We start from the raw sequence: 20,052 nt of genomic DNA, 5'->3' as shown, positions 1-20,052 counted from the left end.
TGAAAGACTTTAATTACACTGAACGCTTGGTCATGTGTCAGAGACACTGAAGAGTGACACATGTGCTATGCAAATAAATGCAATTATAGCTAGATCTAAGTTCAGAGGATCATTTATACAACAGCAATATATCGCCAGCCCTAAAACCACTCTATGGTAAAACATTAAGGCATTAAAGACCTGACAGTACGACTTTCTATAAAGCTGCTTTGAAACCATGTGCATTGTAAAAAGCTCAAATAAAACAAATACATTGGGCTTGACTGGACTCATTCGGGCTCTTCTTACCTCAAGTGTTTTTCAAGAATGTCCACCTGGTCATGCAAGGCTTTTGTAGAATCTGTCTCAGGTCTGGAAAAGAGAGAGAAGTAAACAAGATCAGAGATCTGCCATCTGAACACACACAGACTGCATTTATCCAAAGTCACTTTCAAGATTTTAACCTTCCGTTATCTAATTATGTCGCCAGGTCAGTGCTTCGGAATGTCAGTCATTCTGGTTATAAGCTTTTATATTTGTATTCTTTGTATTAAAAAACATTGGTTATGGCGGCGTCTATGAACTCTAAATACTTGATTTCTATTTGATCACCACATCTATTAGTATTAGGTCAGCATACACTACAATAGCAAGTAGGCTAGCTAGCATTCTCCAGTTAGAATCTGGTCCCAAAAAGCAGCTTTCTTCACAGACAGCCATTCAACAGTAGCAGAATATTCTGACTAAATTAAATTGTTTGCTAGAAATAATTAAGCTGCAAATATTTAGTTAAATTACTGACAATATTTTAGCAATTGTACAACTGCCATTAAAATTGGAACAATAACATTCTTTTTTTAGGATTGTTTTTTTTTTTTGCTGTGCCCTTTATGTGAACTTGAGAAGATTTCATGAGCAATTCTGCTTGAGAGTCCGGTTGCCATGGAGATAATGTCTGAATTGCAAAAAAAAAAAAAAAAAAAAAAGAATGTTTTGTTGCTGACAAAACTCAGACTTCTTAGGTCTGAACTAAACTCAGTATGTTGGCAATATTTCCCTGGCTCTTTCCAAGTTTCGTCATTTGACTACAATGTTGTATGTTTTGTCGTAGTCTCAGAACTCCAGTTCATCTGCTCATCCCACATCTGAATAGCATTCACAAACGCAAACACGTCTTTTCTTCAGTAACGGCAAAAGATAACAAGATCAGCTCTGGAAAACACTAAAGCATTGATCCCAGGATAACAACTGAAGTGTAAAAGCACATTAGGGTCTGCAAAGGTACAGAGAGACTTTACAGCGACAGATTGACTTAAAGTGAAAATGAGGGGAAAAAAAGGCAGATGGCATTTGTAGAAGGTATCAAAACTGTTTTTAGCAGAATAATGTCGAACCCTCAGGATATAACCGATGCCAAATTTTGCAAATCACATTATTTTTGGCATAAACGTGTTATTTTGTTGTTCCACGAGAGAAATCACGTGCTAGAAAAACACCAACCCTTTGCACAAACGCTAACACATCAAAGACTGTCCAAAGACTGCAGAAATGTATATTTAATAGCAACATAGGTGGTTGAGTGACAGGCTTCTCAGTCTCCAAGACATCTAAAGGCAGCAGGGATATAATAAGGAACGCTGAGATGTTTTGAGGGTTCACACTTTGAAGGCAGAAAGACACATGCTGTGCCAATAATGAGCTAATCAGGGGCTTACTGACAACTGTGCACATATGTGCTAATTGTGTCTGTGTATGTGTGTGTGTGTGTGTGTGTTTGACAGGGCTTTTGTGACAGCAGTGCCAGAACAAGTTTTGAAGTTGAGGGGCCAGTTCTAATAACCAGCTTTGAAAACACTTTGCATGAAGTGTCTTTAATTACTATGTACTAACATATAAACGAATCATTCGATACAATGCTCTTATTTTGTACATTAACGTTTTAAATGTAAATAAAATTAAACTAAAAAAAAACATTTAAAAGAATGAGGTCAGTAATATTTTTTTATAAAAAAAAAAAAGAAGTATTTCTTTTCTTATTTTTCTGCATCTACTTGTAGTTGTGAAATATTACTATTTAAAATATCAATGTTTCGGTTTTGATATATTTAAAAATGTAATTTATTACTGTGAGGCAAAGATTTTTTAAGCAGCCATTATTTCTGTCTTCAGTGTCACATGATCCTTCAAAAATCAGTCTAAAATTCTTATTTGGTGCTTAAGAAATGTTTCTTACAAATATTAGTTGAAAATGGTTTTGTGGAAATTGCAGATGTGCTTTTTCAGGATTGGTTTATAAATATATGATTATTTGATGAAGTCTTTTGTAAAAATGAAAATAATTTAATGCATCCTTGCAAAATTTAAATGGTAGTGTAGAAAATTACTATCACAAATTAGAGTGAAAGACTTAATCGAAAAATGTGTTCCCAGTTGTGTGAGCTCACCCATATCCTCTCTGTGGTAGACATTCAAGTATATCATAGCAGAGTGCAAGCTGGTCATCTCTCTCACAGCTGTAGATACACTCTAATGCCACGGACATAAGCTGATCCGAATCTCCAATGACTTTTGGATGACACTGCAAGAAAAAATAAAAAATAAAAAAAATAAAAAATAACAATTGGCAATGTGTAAATTACTGGCAAAGTAAAAACCGACCTATATAGCAATTCTGAGGATCACTGGCTTATTTGAATGTCTTTATAATGCTCAAAAATGCTGATTTTGAAACAACCAGCTTGTAAGCCTATATAACAGAACATAGCTTTGTTTGTATATAATCTATGACCTTCATATGAGGTTAATATTCAGCCATTTCATCTCATCTCCTCTCAGACGATAGTAACTCACGCATAGATGCAACCACAAGAACACTAAAATCATGTTAGTGACTGGATTAGATTGGACTTCATTTCACACAACATTGAATGTGCAAAGTCTGATTCACAGACAAACACAAACACACACATACAATCTCATACACCTGATTTCTCTCTGTGAGGGTAATTGATGCCTCAGGTCATACATTTTTATCATGGCCTAGTGAGACGGCATGTACATGTGTGTGGGTCTAAAGGCATTTTGTGGCTTTGGACTCAGAATTGGAATGGCATCCCTCTTTTATGAGTGTATCTGTGTGTGTGACAAATCATTCAAATTACTTACATTTATTCATTTAGAAGCCGCTTTTATCCAAAGTGACTTATGAATAAGGAAAAGCACAAGCAATTCATCATGAAAGAGCAACAACATTAGTAGTGCCACACTACTGAATTATTAAATCAGATCCGTACAGAATAATGTGATTTCTGAAAGTGTCTTCACAGCTCATACACAGGTCAAACATTTCTTAAATTAAATTTAAGTGTCCAAAATGTGTCTATAAGGAATAGGAAGTATTTATGATTATGGTATCGTGGATTTTGTCATGCCTCAGTACATCCTCATAAGAGAATGTTTGTGTGTTGATTTACTGGCCAAATTTGAAAAAAGCTCTGGGGAATCTAGGAACACCAACAATTGGAAAAATAATAATAGATAATAAAAAATATACTTCATTATAAAAAATACAAATGATAAATATTAACACTTATAATAAATGTAAATTAAATATTATATATAACATTATAAAAACATAGTAATTGTATAGAGTAAATAAATAAATATATTTATAAAAACCAACGTTACAATATACAATCTTATATATATATATATATATATAAGATTGTATAAAACTGCCTTTGTTTGGACAGTCAAGCACATGTAAGTGGTTCAGCTTACGTCTGGCTTTGAGTGCTGGAACATTTTGAGTGGGAGTGTAAGATCATCTTTGGCGAGGGTGACCAGATATTCTCTGAGCAGAGCAGAGGCAGAGCCCACCCCCTGTCCCTCACAGCGGTGCAGGAACGGGACCATCCACTGGAATGAATTCTTCACATATCGATCCTCGCTGGACTAAAACAGAAAGAAAGCGTGAAATACAACACACGCATTTACGAGTCTGTAAATGACAAAAACATGATTTGCTTTCATTAAACACAAAACGAGGAATTCTGAAGAATGTACTGGTTTCAGTTTCCACAATTTCAATAAATAAGAAAAAAAGAGTGTCCTTTTGCATGAGGAAATCATTCAGATCCTTTCTAAAGCTGTGTTTATCTCCTTTTATGTTCCACAGAACAAATGAAGTCTGGAACACCACAAGGGTGAGTAAAAGCTGACAGAATGTTCATTACTGATTGAATTGAGTGTTCCCTCAGAAAACATTAAAAGTATCACTAGCAAACAGATGCTAAGATGGCGATTCACCCACTCACAGCATTTCTCCTTAAACGAGCAAACGAGTATTAAATCATTTTTAATGAAAGCATTAAATCCAAACAAGCCCGCTGGATGTGCTTACTGCAGTCGTAATGAGACCACCTTTGAAAACACAAATCTACACACACTCTAACAGAATCTCTCATTATCTCTAGTGCTCTTCAAGGTAAAGAGCTGCCTAAATATGAAATTTGTATGACTTTTGAGCGAAACAGGGCTGATATGAGGTGTATAGCAGCTATTGACACTTCAGAAAAGAATAAAACATTATACTATGTCAGAACTACATATAGACTGCAGTGGTAAATGTGAACATAATAATACAAGTGTTGAACGAGACTGTAGACAGCAAAACAAAGAGAGCACAGCCTCAAAACATACATTTTTCATGAGGAGGCGGAGCTTGTCAATGTCCCTGAGCTGCTGGAGCTCCTTTAGTGTGAGACTCAGATCACATGACGTCTCGTACACCAGTGTCTCCATGGTAACCAGGTCGTCGCACAGCACCTCCAGCCCAGGAATGTTCTGCTCTTTTCCCAGACGCACCAGAGACAGAGCACAATCAACCTGTGTGGACCGGACAAAAGCATAAGCAATCTAATAGAGATGCACAACAGAAATGAGGCAAGGGCTGCCTAACACACATTCAAATACGGAATATATTATTAAATATGTGTATTAATGTTTTTTGTGTGTGTGTTTAGTTTTTTGTCTACATAGCTTTTTTTATTATTATTACTTCAAATTAAACTAAATTAAATGCTAAACATTTTTTTCATTTTTTATTTAAAGTAACAAAAATGTCTTTTTTTGTGATTTTAATTTTTGTTTCAGATAAAATGTTTAACATGATTCTACATTTTTGACATTTTACTTCATTTTTTTTATAAATAAACTTGGGAAAATGTGGGAATAATTATGAGTAAAAAAATGTTGATTGCTTTGAAAAAACAGAATTTTTTTTTGTGTGAAAATCTATGAAACCTGTCAGATTACACCAACAGAGATGCAAAAATATAAAAGACTTACAAATAAAAGAAAGAATGCTACAAGTAAAAAACCCTTAACAAATGCGTAAAAAGTAGAACCAGTCGATGAAATCCAACCCGCCTTAGCAGCCCATCTATACAGTTCACATCATGAGCTGACGATTGGTATTCCTCTACCAGTTGACAGGCAGGGCATGGAGCCAATCAATAGTGGGTGCCTGCATAGAGGAAATGATTGCTGCTGTTTTTCACCTGGTAGGAACCAAAACCCTTGACATTGGAGTTAACAAGAGCAAAACACCTCTGGAGCAATGCTGCCTTCACAACAACACGATATAACACTCCAATTACAAGCAATGCTGCTTAAAGGGATACTCCACCCCAAAATGAACATTTTGTCATTAATCACTTACCCCCATGTCATTCCAAACCCATAAAAAGTTTAGATCATCTTCAGAACACAATTTAAGATATTTTGGATGACAACCAGGAGGCTTGTGACAGACTGCCAAGTAAATTGCACTGTATGAAAGTATGAAAGACATCGTCACAATCATCCATTTGGCATAAGTGGTTCAATCTGAATTTTACAAAGCGACAAGAATACTTGGTCACACTTTATTTTAGGGTCCAATTCTCACTATTAACTAACCATTAACTATGACTTTTGCCTCAATTAACCCCTTATTTGCTGCCAATTAATAGTTTATAAGGTAGTTGTTAAGTTTAGGGTATTGGGTAGGATTATGGATGTCATGCATTATATGTTACTTTATAAGCACTAATAAACGGTCAATATGTTAACAATAGACATGCTAATAAGCAAGTAGTTATTAGTGTGAATTGGACCCTATACTAAAGTGTTACCGAATACTTTTTTACGTGAAGAAAACAAGAATTACGACTTTATTAAAAAATGTTGTCCTTCCGCATCCCTGTAGCACCATTTTTGAGAACATCCGCTGAAAGCAAACTGTGTATGCTCTTCTGCTTGTCTGCCACGGCACTTGGATACGTTTATTACTTGTATCTATGCTTTGATTTGAACAAAAACAGCACATCAGTGCACAGAAGAGCATGAAAAGTTTGCGTTCAGTGGATGTTCTCCAAAATGACGCTACGGTGATGCGGCGATACTGATGGTAGATGGACTATTCTGATGATGTCATTCATACTTTTCTGGACCTTGACAGTGCAATTTACTTGGCAGTCAATGGGACAGTCACAAGTCACAAAATCTCTTAAATTAATTAAGTTTGTGGCCTAATAGTTAGAGAGTTTGACTTGTAACCCAATGGTTGCAGGTTCAAGTCTCAGTGCTGGCAGGAGTCGTAGGTGGGGGGGAATGCATGAACTGCGCTCTCTTCCACTCTCAATACCCATGGCTGAAGTGCCCTTGAGCAAGGCACTGAACCCTCAGTTGCTCCCCGGGCGCTGGATCTATAGCTGCCCACTGCTCCGGGTGTGTATTCACAGTGTGTTCACTTCTCACTGCTGTGTGCGCACTTGAATGGGTTAAATGCTGATCACCAATTCAGAGTATGGGTTACCATACTTGGCAAATGTCAAGACTTTCACTTTCACTTAAATTGTGTTCCGAAGTTGAACTAAGCTTTTTAACGGGTTTGGAACGACCTGGAGTTAAGTGAATAATGACAAAATGTACATTTTGGGGTGGAGTTAACAGAACACTAAATCAGGATTAAAACCAGTACTTGAATTTACCTTAAAAACAAATGATTGCAAACAGCACACCATTTGTTTAAGCACAAACGGCCATCGTTCTCAGCCATTCTTCCCTTCTCTTTAAGGACCAAACAGGCAGCCAGAGCTCAGATAAACAGATCTCACACACTTTCATTGCACTATATTTCTTTTTTTTTCTTTTTCAATCTGCTCCCAGGCTACGCCCGTCCTCCTCCCCTCACTTCACATGTCAAGTTCTCTCAGAACAGCCCTTTCTCCTTGCTTTAACCTCTGTCTTGACAGAGTGATGTCTCTTCTGCTCTGCAGCACTTCCTGAAACAGGGTGCGCCTACATTTGAGTGATAGCAGTTGTCATAATGGTCAAATTCAGTGAGGACAAAAAGTTTGAGACTAGTCATACAACTAGTCAATTCAAATTCTTGTCCAAAAAATGTACAATTATGGACATACAGGACGAAGGCCAAAATTATTATAAAATAATATTGCTCAATAGATGACTTTTGTAAAATATAAGCACATATTACAGTATAAGGTTCTTATGAACACATAGTAACAAAAGACAAGCTGTCTTTGGGGGGGGGGGGGACTAAATCAGAAGAATGCAAATTAAAAGCATATTAAACCGGGGTCTCACACTTTTACAGCTTTTAGTAAAATAAAAAGCATTTGCCAAATTTCTTTTTTGTAGTTTCTTTTAGAACTGTTCTTTTAGAGATATGTATCTAAAAAGAAAGAAAGAAAGAAAGAAAGACTATAAAAGTATGAAGGAAGGAAAGCACAGAAATACAGAAAAAGACAGAGGAGTTCAGAAGCTCAGTCTGGTCTCATAATAGTTCAGATATCTCTCCATTAGGAGCGTCCACAGTGGACAGATACAGCGTTATCTAGTTCCACATTTGATCTCACAACACTAACAGCCCTCTGGGACAGCAGTAACTGTCACTCTGGAAGGAAGCAAATCTTCTGCGAGTCAGATGTGCATCTGTATGTGTATCGGAGGAGGTTGTTTGTTTTTCAGCCGGGTAAGGTATCAGTCAAGTGAAAGTGCAAAAGAAAATGGTGTGCTTTGATCCATGTTTGAGTGTCAGTTTCTGTCAGCGTGTACATTTGTGTACCTGGCGGGAATTGCTCTCTATGTCCTGTGCCCTGGTCAGGTACCATTCAGTCAGCAGTGTGATGGAGGGTTTAGCGCTACGAAACCTCTCTAGTTCTGGTTGTTCCTCAAATAAGAAGTGACAGTCATCCACTGGGTTGGGCTCCACCACTCCTCTAAAGAAAAGAACACACACAGTCACCAGCGATAAACAGAGATTTCAACCTCCACAAGCAGCAGTGTGATTTTACCTGCACTCAGGAACTTCACACCAGTCCAAATCTCTGTGTCGGCTCTCCTCCCAAGGAATGAAAGCCAAATTACCCTTTTTATCCACACTAGAAAGAAAGAAAGAAAGAAAAGTGAGAAAATTAACCAACAACAGCTTATTGTCACTAATTAAGCAAGGTTTATGGACTCAATAATGAGGCACCAAGATGAAAAATAATTGTTCAAAATAGAAAATTCAGGACACTAACCACAAATAATGTTGACTTTTTGAGGACAATTGAAATAGCAAGCCACCAACTAACCACACACATTGTTTTTTTTTTTTTTTCTAAGACACTTCAATAGATCAAAACAAGAAATTAACAAATTAACTAAAATTATCGCTGTCCTTTTAAAGACAACTAAAACCGCAAGCCACTAACTAACCAACAAACTAACACACAACAGAACAAAAGAAGCCACTAACTAAAATGATTGGTGTCCTTTCGAAAACAATTAAAACAGAAAGCTAATAACTAATGCACAAACAATCTAACTTAGTAACCACAATTTTGAAGTGTGTGAGTTGAGTGCGAAAGCCACTCATCAGCTGCTAATAGAGCTTGTGAGCATTTTTGCTGTTTTATTGGCTTTGAACGATTGCATAAACACTTATATGCGTCTAAATGCAAGTATCCTCATAAACACAGTCATTTAGGTCTTAAGGGAATGTATACAGCTGTGAGAGAGAGCGCATATGTAAACAGTATATTGGATCCGGACATTTCTTGTATTTGTTTGATATTGACATTGGTGACAAGGATTGTGAAAATGATATGCTATAAATTTGTAATATCATCAAAAACCCTTATTAAAAATAAAAAAGAAATATATCAAGATATTGTTATCGAGATAAAAAAAACATTTCATATCATGATATAACATTTTGGTTATATCGCCGACCCCTACAACCAACTAACAAACTCAACTAACAAACAAACTAATTCTTGATGCCCTTTTAAAGGCAATTCAAACTCTGAAAGCCTGTTGAGGACCAACTCTAAAGTAGTTCTAAACCTAAATAAACTTCACAAGACCACTCTCAAACTAAAAATGTCAGAAATAACAAGCAGATTCGGAAGTCACACTGAAAAAAAACACATTTTAGAGATGACAAAAAGCATTAGTCATCAGAGTTAATGTATCTGACTCTATTGAGCCCTTCTTAAACAGAGCTATCTATGTTAGTAGGCTGAAAACATACTGGAAATGGACAGTGAAAATGGAACAAATAACAACCTATAAAACGCTAACAATGGGATGTAATTTGTCCAGTTGGCCATTTTTAAGACTGAAAAGCACAATTATGTTCCTCACACACACTCCTTCCCAAATGAGACAACTACTTTTATAGAAAAAAATGCAAGGTCATGCATGTACTCACAACACAATTCATAAGCCTAACATTCAAACCAGTAAGAATCCCAGCTATACAACTAATAAGACTTTTACACACAGTCCAGTTCAACAGATCCTGATCTGAGGCCTTGAAGCAAACAAAATACTTAAAACAGAAAAATTGGTGACCAGTGGGCCAAAAATGGAATATCTAAATGTGAATTTTAAATTACTATGAAATGTAAAACTTGTTTCATTTAATAAATGTTACACATTTTCTAATCTTAAAAGCATTATATTAAATTAACCAGAATGTAAAATTTCACTATTTTACACGTAAGCAACTGTAAACCGCAAGAAAACTTCATTTGGCTGTTTCTTTCCAACAGAGGCGGCAGATGGCGAGAGACTACTGGTGCGGCGAGAGTCCTGCAGCAGCGCTGTTAGCACTCGCAGGCTTCCGGCCTCCAGCTGCTGAGCTGTGATGGATGTTCACTGCAGAGGCGACTGACCTCCATAAGAGAGAATGGGCGGAAGGAGGGCGACCGGATCCAATACACTAAATCTATTCTGTCACCCCCATTACTGGAACATTAGGGGGGTTGCAAATGCCCTAACTCTGTGTGTCTCGGTCTTAACACACACAAACCCGTCCACTAAATCAGTGCACTCCCATACACACATACAACAAAGCGTGTTTAACCAATCAAAAACATTGCTAGATTACAATATGTACAAAACAGAGCAGCAAAAGCTCTTACCAAGTTCTCATCTCGGTGTAAACGCAAGTAAAGAAGCTATTGCCTGTTTTGATACTTTTCGTGAATATATTTAGAGCGAGCAATTACATCAGTCTTTCTTGTTTGAGTTCTGAGGGTGTCAAAAGAGACAGCACGATTTTAGAGTGTCATCGGCAAACAAGATCTGTGCGAAATCCCTAAGGATGTCTTAACCGACGCCACAAAAGCGTTCACCATATTAGCACTTTCAAAGCTGCAAAATCTCATTTCTTCTAGCTCAACTATGAAGTGAAATGGAAATTAAAGCTAAACTGAAGTCTATTTTTAAGACAGCTCTCAAAAGATGTCGTTGAAAGTGATTATGACAAGTCATTCATGTAATACTACGGATGTTACATACACATGTAATTAAATAACACAATTCACAATATTACGGTGTATTTATTCTGCATTTTGTTTTATAAATTTGGAAATACAGGCAGCTTTGTTGCTCTTAAGAGACTTAACATAAAAATACTATCGACCTTAAACTTTTGAACGATTGTGTACATATTCCTTCAGTGTTTATTTTTAGTATTTTTGGCCCAGAGCCAGCAGGTTACTTCACAGCCTGCAGTTATTTCATAATCTTAAAGTCTTAAAGACTAAAGAGCAGATGGAAAAGGTGCACTGCAAAATGTCTCATTTAAATAACCAACCTGTTTAAACTAGCACCTCATTCGGTCATACAGCAGACAGTACCTAATAACCTCTTTCAGTGGACCTGTCATCTTAAAATGACCTTTTCCCGTTACACACTTTCCAAAAGATTTATGTGGGTTTTGTTAATCCTGTTCACAGTAGATAGGCATCTTCCAATAAGTAATTCTTACCCTGCCTTAGGCAGAAGGTCAGAGTACTCGTGAGGAGAGGTGGTTTCTGGGAAATTGCAGAGAATGGCGAGCTGGTACTGGAGCAGCTCAGATCCGTGGTAAGTGAAGAGAATGTCCAATGCCTGCACGTTACTCTCCTGAGAGAGAAAGAGAAAAGGCGAGAGGAACAAGATTGATAGAGATAAATAATTAATAGATGATTTATGAAACCAAACTATTTACAGATGGCTTTATACTCTGCAGCAATATTTCCCACATTACAAACCCCCAGAAGCCTTTGCATTGGGCAGGTGACCATATTTCAGACATCTACACTTTAAAATACTCACAGAATATGGGGGGAATCTATCTTTTATTCTACAAGCTAGCGAGAACACACACACTTATCCACAAAACTGTGAAATGGTGACTATAACTCATGCCGCGGGACCCCGTTACACACGCTCTTGTCATGGACGGAGAACAAAGGAAGAGAGATTTACCCTTGCATACGTTCTTGCTGACAGAACAATATTCTGGTTGCGGAACTTCTTGAAAAACTCAGCATCAAATCGCTGCTCTGCCGCATGAGGTCCACCCAGAATCTCCTGCAGAAAATGACAGAATGATGAAAAAAAAAGGATTAAAGATGAGAGGAAGAAAGCAAAACAAACATGAGAGTTCAGGAGAGGTCAAATCCTCCCAGTCCACACTGCTGACATTTTTCGCTTTGACATTTACAATTACAGCCTTTAAGTCAACATGGCCGCCATGTGTATGTGTGTGCACCTGTGTGTTTAATGTCTCAGAGGACTGGTTACATTCAGCGCTATTCCCATTGAAATCAATTACAAATGAAGACACTGACAAAGGCCATCCATTACAATCGGAGCAGGACATTAACTATGCGACAGGATGAAACGACGACACTCTTCTGCTGATGACTTTCAAATTGAAACAAAGCATTATGATATGAAGTCGCTCACGCATCAATTTATTCATAAAATGGTAAGATAAAATGACTAAGATTATTGAAGATTATTATCCTAGTAACACCATTCGTGTGGGTTTATAGTTTCAGGATGATCAAAGTAACTTCAGAACGTGGTTTTTATCATTTTATTAGCAATTTATAACTGACTAACCTTTTCTGCAATAAAATAGTTGTCATGTAGAAATAAGGATGTTTTTGCTACTGTGCCTTCTGTATGGAAAATTACCCTTGTTATAATTGACTAACCTTTACATACAAGCATAAATCACATCAACGGATTTGAATGACAGCAGCTGAATACTAAATAGGTGCTGACGGTCTAAAACCACCGCCAAAAGTGGGCGAATTGAGAAAATGTTCTGAACATAAATATTTATCCAGACAGAACACACTGCACTTATTTGCAATCACAAAAGTACATTGTTTGCATGTGCTTTAAAGGCTTGTCTTTTAAACATTTCATTCGTATGCTGTTCTGATGTGCACTTTTTCTAAGCGAATACACCTGAAGTGCACACACACACTAAAAATCCTGTCAAATAGCGCCTGATTACTGGGCTATGTTATCTTTTGCGTCTGATTGTGTTAATACTGCCACAAACACACAAGGTTTACAAATAAACAGTTGGTTATGTCTAAAGTGAAAGAAAAGAGAAAAACGTCTGCGTGCCTATAGATGCATTAGATGTGTCTTAAAGTGACAGCAGATTTATACTACTACTACCTGTTCTCCATGATATAACCTTTTTAAACCCAAACTGGTTCCAATTAAAGCCAAATTCTGGAAATTTAAATCTTTATTGAATACAAAAGTACAGTTTTTTTGGAAAATGTTACCTCATAAGTGGCCAAACGATCCAGATAGCAGAGAAGCTTCAGTCTACTTCTGCAGAGCTCCTTCTGCTCTAGAGTCAGTCTGGAAGAACATAAGATCAACAGGATTAAACATGCAAACACAGTCTTATCTGGAGCTTATCAGCATGCATCCACTTCAGAGAGCCGCCGCTAATATCCATGAAAAGGTTGTAATGATATAAAGCTTCACACACTCTGAGGGAGGGGTGGATGATTTTACAGGCATGTGCGTAGAGGCTTACAGATATAATGGAAGGCATTACAAGGAAATACGGAAGAATGGGACAATTTGTGATTGAAGAAAAAAAAGGGACTAAACAGAAGGAGAACAGTGCTGAAAGGGTAGTGAGCCATTATAGACCCAGATTAGGTCATCAAAGACAGGCTAATGTGAGGCGACCGCTGCCTGATTGCCTGGATGCCCATGCGAACGCGCACGTGTAGCAGTCAGCGTAAGAATCCACAGAAGGCAATTACAATCTCATTTCATTCTACCTGTATTACTGTGAAAACTTGAGCTTCCCATTGTAAGCGAATGAGAATTGCACATACACACATAGATCATTGGACTGGGGGAGAATATTGAACTGGAGGATGTTATCGCAGGGCAAACATGAAAAAAAAAAGATAGAAAGAATAGCCTATGCATTAACACACTCGCTCGTGGATGCTTAGCACACATTTGTCGGTCGGATTCTTAGCATTGGCATGGTCAATCTAAAAAAAATAAATAAATAAAGAAGAGAAAAAAAAAACTATAATAAGCATTAAAAAATTCAATGGAATGATTGTTTAGCAGGCTGGTTTATAGAGGAGAAAAGAAATAGGCTATTGATTTGTCGCAGGACAAAAATTTAGTAAAAAAAAGGTGCAAATCAGGCAAAATCAGCATGTAAATTGTTGGGGGAAAAAACTGCCAATTGCAGTTAAGTACCGGTAGGTAAATATTACAATGAATCTTGAATGGTCAGTCTGATGAAGTGTATTTTCTGCTCTGCTGGCACCATCAAACATGTTCGCAAACAGGTTCTGCTGCAGGCAAAAAGCTGCCTTTATAGCGCACCAGGAAAACCCATTCCTCGGAATCAGGCATTCGTTATTACAACATGACACGCATTCAAGTCAGAAACATAACAGGGGAAAAAAAATGAAATAATTACATTGCGAACAATACCACTAATTAACTACAAATGGAGATCAAACTGATGAAAATTATTGATATATTTCACTTGTTATTATATAATATTTAACAAAAATCAATAAATAAATCAAGTATCATTAAAATAGCGTGCAAAATCATTCAATAGTGCAATAATTATAAAGTACATAGATTAGAGCTATGTATTATTATATACATTTTCAACTCCACTTCAAGGGCACACTAGGCTAAGCTAGTTTAATTTGACCATTTTCATAGTTTAAGTAATATGATGTGCTCGTGATGTGTAATTTAAATTATATGAACATTTGCATCAAAGACTCAAAAACTATTTCTCAGATTATTACGCTGATAATAAAAAAGCAAAGACAAGGCGAATAGCGTATTCAAATACAAAACAAAAGCATTGTCACTAAATAAGGTTTAAAGTTGCCAGCACACATAAGCCTGAGATGATCTCAAAATATACTGTATGTTTGAAAGGAGCTGAATTAACTGCAGGCAGTGTCCTTTTCAACTGGGAGAAAATCGCTGCGAGACTGAAGCCTGATTGACAGGCACACATTGTTAAGGGGAATCACTATCAAAATATGCAGTTTAGCTGTGATAGAGGAAAAAAAGAGAAGAGCACTAAACTTTCTATTGCTCTCAAACACACACACACACAAACGTGTATAAACCTTTGACTAGACCCAGCGGTCTGATCGATACTACCCCATTGCTATAATGGTGGCGTAGTTAAAAAGAAATTAACAGAATGTCAACAGATTGTCTTTTTTTGCCATTGAATTACCACAGCTGAGCGTCAGGAGAAATTGAAGTACACACAATTAGAGTCGCTCTCTATTTCTCATCCCTCTTTTTGTTGATGTGCCTGTCTATTTTCTCCCTCTTTTGCTCTTTATCTTCTTTCTTCATCACCTTTATCATGTCTTCCGCTCTATGAATGCTTTTGTTTCTCTTTTTTCTTCCATCTCGCCATTATTTTTCATTGGTTTTCTCTCTGTCAATCGTTATTTCCCCCTCGACGGAGTAAAAAGGAAATCATGCATCTTACATGGAGACAGACACTGGTAAACAGCCTTATTAACATGCACATTAAATATGCTGACTACCTACAAACAAACAGCCTGAGGAGTAAACACACAAACACACACACTCTGGTGTCAGACCACTGGTGGAAACGTACAGTAATTAAGTGAAAATTAGATACAGTTCTGTGTGATATGCATGGAGAGCATGCGTGTACACGTTTAACCAATTTACGCTATGAAAAATAAGGCAATTTTAACAGTGTGGTTTAATTAGTGCAGTGTTTACAGCAAATGTTAGCCAATCTAGGATTTTTTTTGTCTGTATCTTCTTCCCCATAGGGTGTGTGAGCATTCATAATTTGTGTTCACAGAGGACTCTTTCATTAAAGGCCTCTTGGGCAAAGCACAACAGAGGTATAAATTACCTTATGCAGATTAGAAATAAATCTATAAATGGCTTTAATTTTATCCTGCACCTCTTCCTCTCGCTTCTCTTTATCCGTCTTCCGCTCTTTCTCTCTGTGATGTCTCCGAGATCTCTTCCACTGAATTTAACTTTCTAATGAGCTTTATGAGAACATCTACTAGTGGTGAGTCACGTCCAACAACCAACTAGAGCATCAGTGACTAGTTTATCTGTATCTGTTTTGTGTATTTTTTTGTATCTGTGCAGGTGCAAGGGTTTTTTAACTAGGGTCAGGGGGTCCCCAGGAGACCACCAAGAGTATAAGGACATTTGAGGACAAAAAGGGTTTTCAAATCCTTACGGAATTACAACACATGATGCTTTGTATTGATGAACAAATGGTATTGTGAAAAATGCTGTATGAACAAAATGTATTTTTTTGGTTTATAAAAGTTTTGGTTTATAATTAAATGCATCTATAAGTTATGTCTACATTAGTTAGTATGCAAATTAATCCACAAATAAATTTTTCTACAAACTAAGTTTATAAATTCAAATTCACTCAAATAATGGATAGAAAAAAAAATTATACAGTCAATATACAGTATGGTGCAATACATATTTAATACAATATACTGTATGTAAATAATTTTAGGTTACATTAAGAATTTTATTTTGATTTAATACTGTGACTAATTTTGTTTGTTTAATAATTAATTATTAATTAATTATCTGTGGAAACAACATGTCTGTAAAATATTTCTCTGATACAGTATATTGTTGTTTACACGGGAAAGGATCTGAAACCCTGTACTCCTAAAATCTGGAAAAATAAAAGATTTTTTAGAAAATGATGATATATACACATTATATAGGATTTAAATACAGCCTAATTATAGAGGGCTTCCTCTAGAGAGCTAACAGCCAACCGACTAGCAGAATCTTCAAGTAAGTAGTTATCACAAACATCTACCCAATCTACAATGTGTGTGTATGTGAGAGAACCTACTTGCTAAAGTCCACTTTCTTGAGGAGCTCCTGTCTCTTCTTGGGCTTCCCTCTCCTTTCTTTGCTCCATCTCTTCCTCTGTGGAAACGAAGTCTTCATATGGACCATCGTCCACGTCCAAATCGCCTGACAAAATAAATCTATGACAGACAGCCTGGTTAACATACAGCTAAAGAGGAGATCTCCAGATCTGTGTTAGAATGGGTCACACACCTGCCCTGGTCTTCTCCCTCACCGATGGCAAACAGTGCTTCAAGGTCAGTTCCTTTCAGGCCATATTGCAGCAGCTCTTTGGCAGCATCTACATTCTCTGGAACCCTCTCCACACACTCATGCAGGACCCATGATCTTTTCTTTATCTTACTCTGTTGGGGGGGTTGGGGAGAAAAATCTAATAACTACTAATACGAAGCACCAATTTTGGTCAACAATTATCAGCATGTCAAGATGTTAAAATACAATACATCCCTAAGGAGCCCTACACTTAAAGTGCAAACAAAGAATAAATGTATAATTAAATTAATTAATTAAAATAAGTTTGCATTAAAGCAAGAGGAACAACTACAGTGCTTGGAGGGGGGGGGTTCTGACATTTTGAACACTGGGAAAAATTTAATTTGCATCGGTTATTTGCACTGAAAAATGTTTTTTGTTATAAATATTGTGGTTAAGGAATGACTTTTACCAAGTAGTCCTGAATGGAAGCGATGCTGACTGTAGATTTTCTCCACTGCCTCTGATAGACGAGATCAGAATCCAAACCATATGCTTGAGCAAGAGAGAGAGCCTCTCCATACTCCTCGTTATCAATCTGTGAACACACACACACCCACACACCAGATAAACTTCAACTGAAAGCGCTTAGTCTTATTAATGGTCCATCTATGGATGGACCTGTTAATATTATAGCAATAAAGTACATCTAGAAGGAGCTGGGGTTTCACACAAAATGGTGTTTCAACCACCTGTACAATTCCCTCCGAAATTCATCTCCCTCTCTCTTTCATTCCACACTCTGGAAGGTTTTGTAAAGGGACTATATGTAAAAGGCTAAGCCCATGAATATTAATGAACTTGTGCTGATGTTGCTAGGTACTCTTCAAAGTCTACTTAATCTTTGTGGATCATCTGGTCACATTACATGAATTGTTATTCTTGTGAAAACCTTCACTTTGGTTCTATTTATAATGTGCAACATGAGAGTGAGTTTGTTTGTTTTTCGTAGAGTTATACCAGCTTCTTTGGCTATTTTCAAGGAGAAAGCCGTACTTGACATAAACCAACCCAAAAATGAAATGGAACCTAAAGGTATATTAAAAATCCACTTTCCCTAAAAATTCTGAAATGAAAAACCTTTTCAAGTGTATCAACAGAATAAAACGATTTTCTCAGAGTAATCGAAATATTGCAATCCCATGAGTGATCGACTGAATTTTTATTTTTTTGGTGAAATGAAATGAAAAAAAAACTGGTTCTCTATCAGGTTCCAGAAGTAAAATTCCATGTATTTTCTCCATAGGGGAATTAACCATGATTCTGCTAAGAAATTTCAGAAAGAAATCTCCATCAGAAATAGCGAATCACATCAAAAGAACTCTTTAGTGCCCATGAAGCAACTGCGAATGGAAAAGGTCTGTCTCCCTACGCACTCAAAAATACTTGTTTCTTAATGGATGTTTTAAGATCTCATACAGGTAAGATTACAAACTCATTTAAACTCAACCATATTTCATGTTCAGCAGTTTATTTATTTGATGAGTAATTCTGTAGTAGGCAGGATAATGTACAGTCATCTGCTCATCACAATGACTCTACATAAAGAGTTTGGTTTGGAGTGGGCGGTTGTGCTCCGTCTGGTTGTAACAGTAACTCACCTTCCTCTGGTAGAGCTCCTCTGGCGTGGTGGACCTCAGGCTGACCAGGCGGTAGTTCTTGATAACAGTGCGTGGCCGTTTTCGGGGAGGGGCGAAGCGTTCCATCTCAGTCACGTAGTACAGGCCCTGTTTCACGTATCCAAAATAACGTGCTTTCGCCGAGGACTCTTCATCCGAGTCGGAGTCATCATCACAATCATCCTCTTCACCCGTCACACTGCTCTCCAGACGAGCGCGCTTATGGGCCAGCTTTACCTCACACTGAGAGGACAGAGACCGATTCAGAAGAAGTTAATAGAACTTTCTGGAACATTTTTTTGACTATTAAAAAGACTGGATGATTTCGAATATGGACTTGAATGACTAACAAACATAATTTCCGCAGGACATAAAACACATTTTCCTGGCAGTACCTGTTTGTTTCAGTACACTGAAACATCTATTAAACAAACTTCACACACACACAGTCGACACCACAGCTGTATGCTGCATTTCCCTAAGGAGTGAGGAAACCATCAACCCAACATATAGCCAGAATAAAACCCGACATGTCTCTCATGCTCTCACTTTCCTTCTTTTCTCATCCCTCTGTACTCCCCTCCAGGTTCACATGTCTCTAGCTGTGAGAGCTTTACATCATTGGTAAGCACCAAAAAACAATGAGGTGGAGATAGAAGAGATGAGATTTTTTTCTTATCTGACGATGAGGAGCGGTAAAGCACTTTTATGACGATGGCCTGAAGATAGAGAGAGTGTGTCGGAATGACACGACTTCCTTTACAGGAGTAATTACTGTCATCAGCGGCTACGAATGAAAGACAACGTTCTAAAGGCAGAAGTGTGTTGTCACTAGGACTTAAATATTACGTTTTTCTTTTGACAGTGTTATATGATATTCTTGGTAAGAAGTTTGGGGTCAAAAGTTAATTATGCACACTGGGTCTGCATTTACTTGATTAAAAACACACTAATATGGTGAAATATTACAATATTAAATAACCAGTTTTTTTGTTGTTGTTTGTGTTTTTGATGCTGAATTTTCAGCAGTCATTTCTCCAGTCTTCAGTGTCACATGACACACGATCCTTCAGAAATCATTTTAAAATGCTGAGCTGGTGATCAAGAAACATTTCTAATTTTTAACAATTTTGAAATCCGTTCTGCTAAATATTTCTGAGGAAACCATGGTGCATTCTTTAGGATTCTTTGATAAATAGAAAGATAAAAAGAACAGCATTTATTTGAAATAATTATATATTTTTATAATGTTAAAGTATTTACTGTTACTTTTGCTGCATCATTGCTAATTAAATGTATAAGAAAAATTAAAAAAAAAAAAAAAAAACGTAGTTTTATGTCGCTGGGGTAAATTTTTTGCAATATCCCCCAAAAATTGTATGGGTCAAAATTATAATTATTTTTATTTTATGCCAAA

The 20,052-nt window shown here is 36.9% G+C and overlaps 1 protein-coding gene across 1 annotated transcript in view; it reads right to left on the bottom strand.

Annotated features, from left to right (window-relative positions):
- The window catches only part of LOC113062977 (neuroblastoma-amplified sequence-like), a 125,055-nt gene that overhangs the window by 87,581 nt on the left and 17,422 nt on the right, over positions 1-20,052 (bottom strand). The window contains 14 exon segments of the mRNA XM_026233094.1: positions 289-351; positions 2,424-2,557; positions 3,760-3,933; positions 4,681-4,866; positions 8,111-8,264; positions 8,340-8,426; positions 11,309-11,445; positions 11,791-11,895; positions 13,119-13,197; positions 16,745-16,785; positions 16,787-16,883; positions 16,957-17,108; positions 17,429-17,554; positions 18,618-18,878. Of these exon segments, the coding sequence (XP_026088879.1) occupies positions 289-351; positions 2,424-2,557; positions 3,760-3,933; positions 4,681-4,866; positions 8,111-8,264; positions 8,340-8,426; positions 11,309-11,445; positions 11,791-11,895; positions 13,119-13,197; positions 16,745-16,785; positions 16,787-16,883; positions 16,957-17,108; positions 17,429-17,554; positions 18,618-18,878 (1,796 nt within the window).

This window comes from Carassius auratus, chromosome 45 (assembly GCF_003368295.1).
Source record: "Carassius auratus strain Wakin chromosome 45, ASM336829v1, whole genome shotgun sequence".
In the NCBI taxonomy this organism is placed as follows: domain Eukaryota; kingdom Metazoa; phylum Chordata; class Actinopteri; order Cypriniformes; family Cyprinidae; genus Carassius; species Carassius auratus.
The sequence above is the reverse complement of the archived record's forward strand: the minus strand, read 5'-3'. Positions and strand labels throughout refer to the sequence as shown.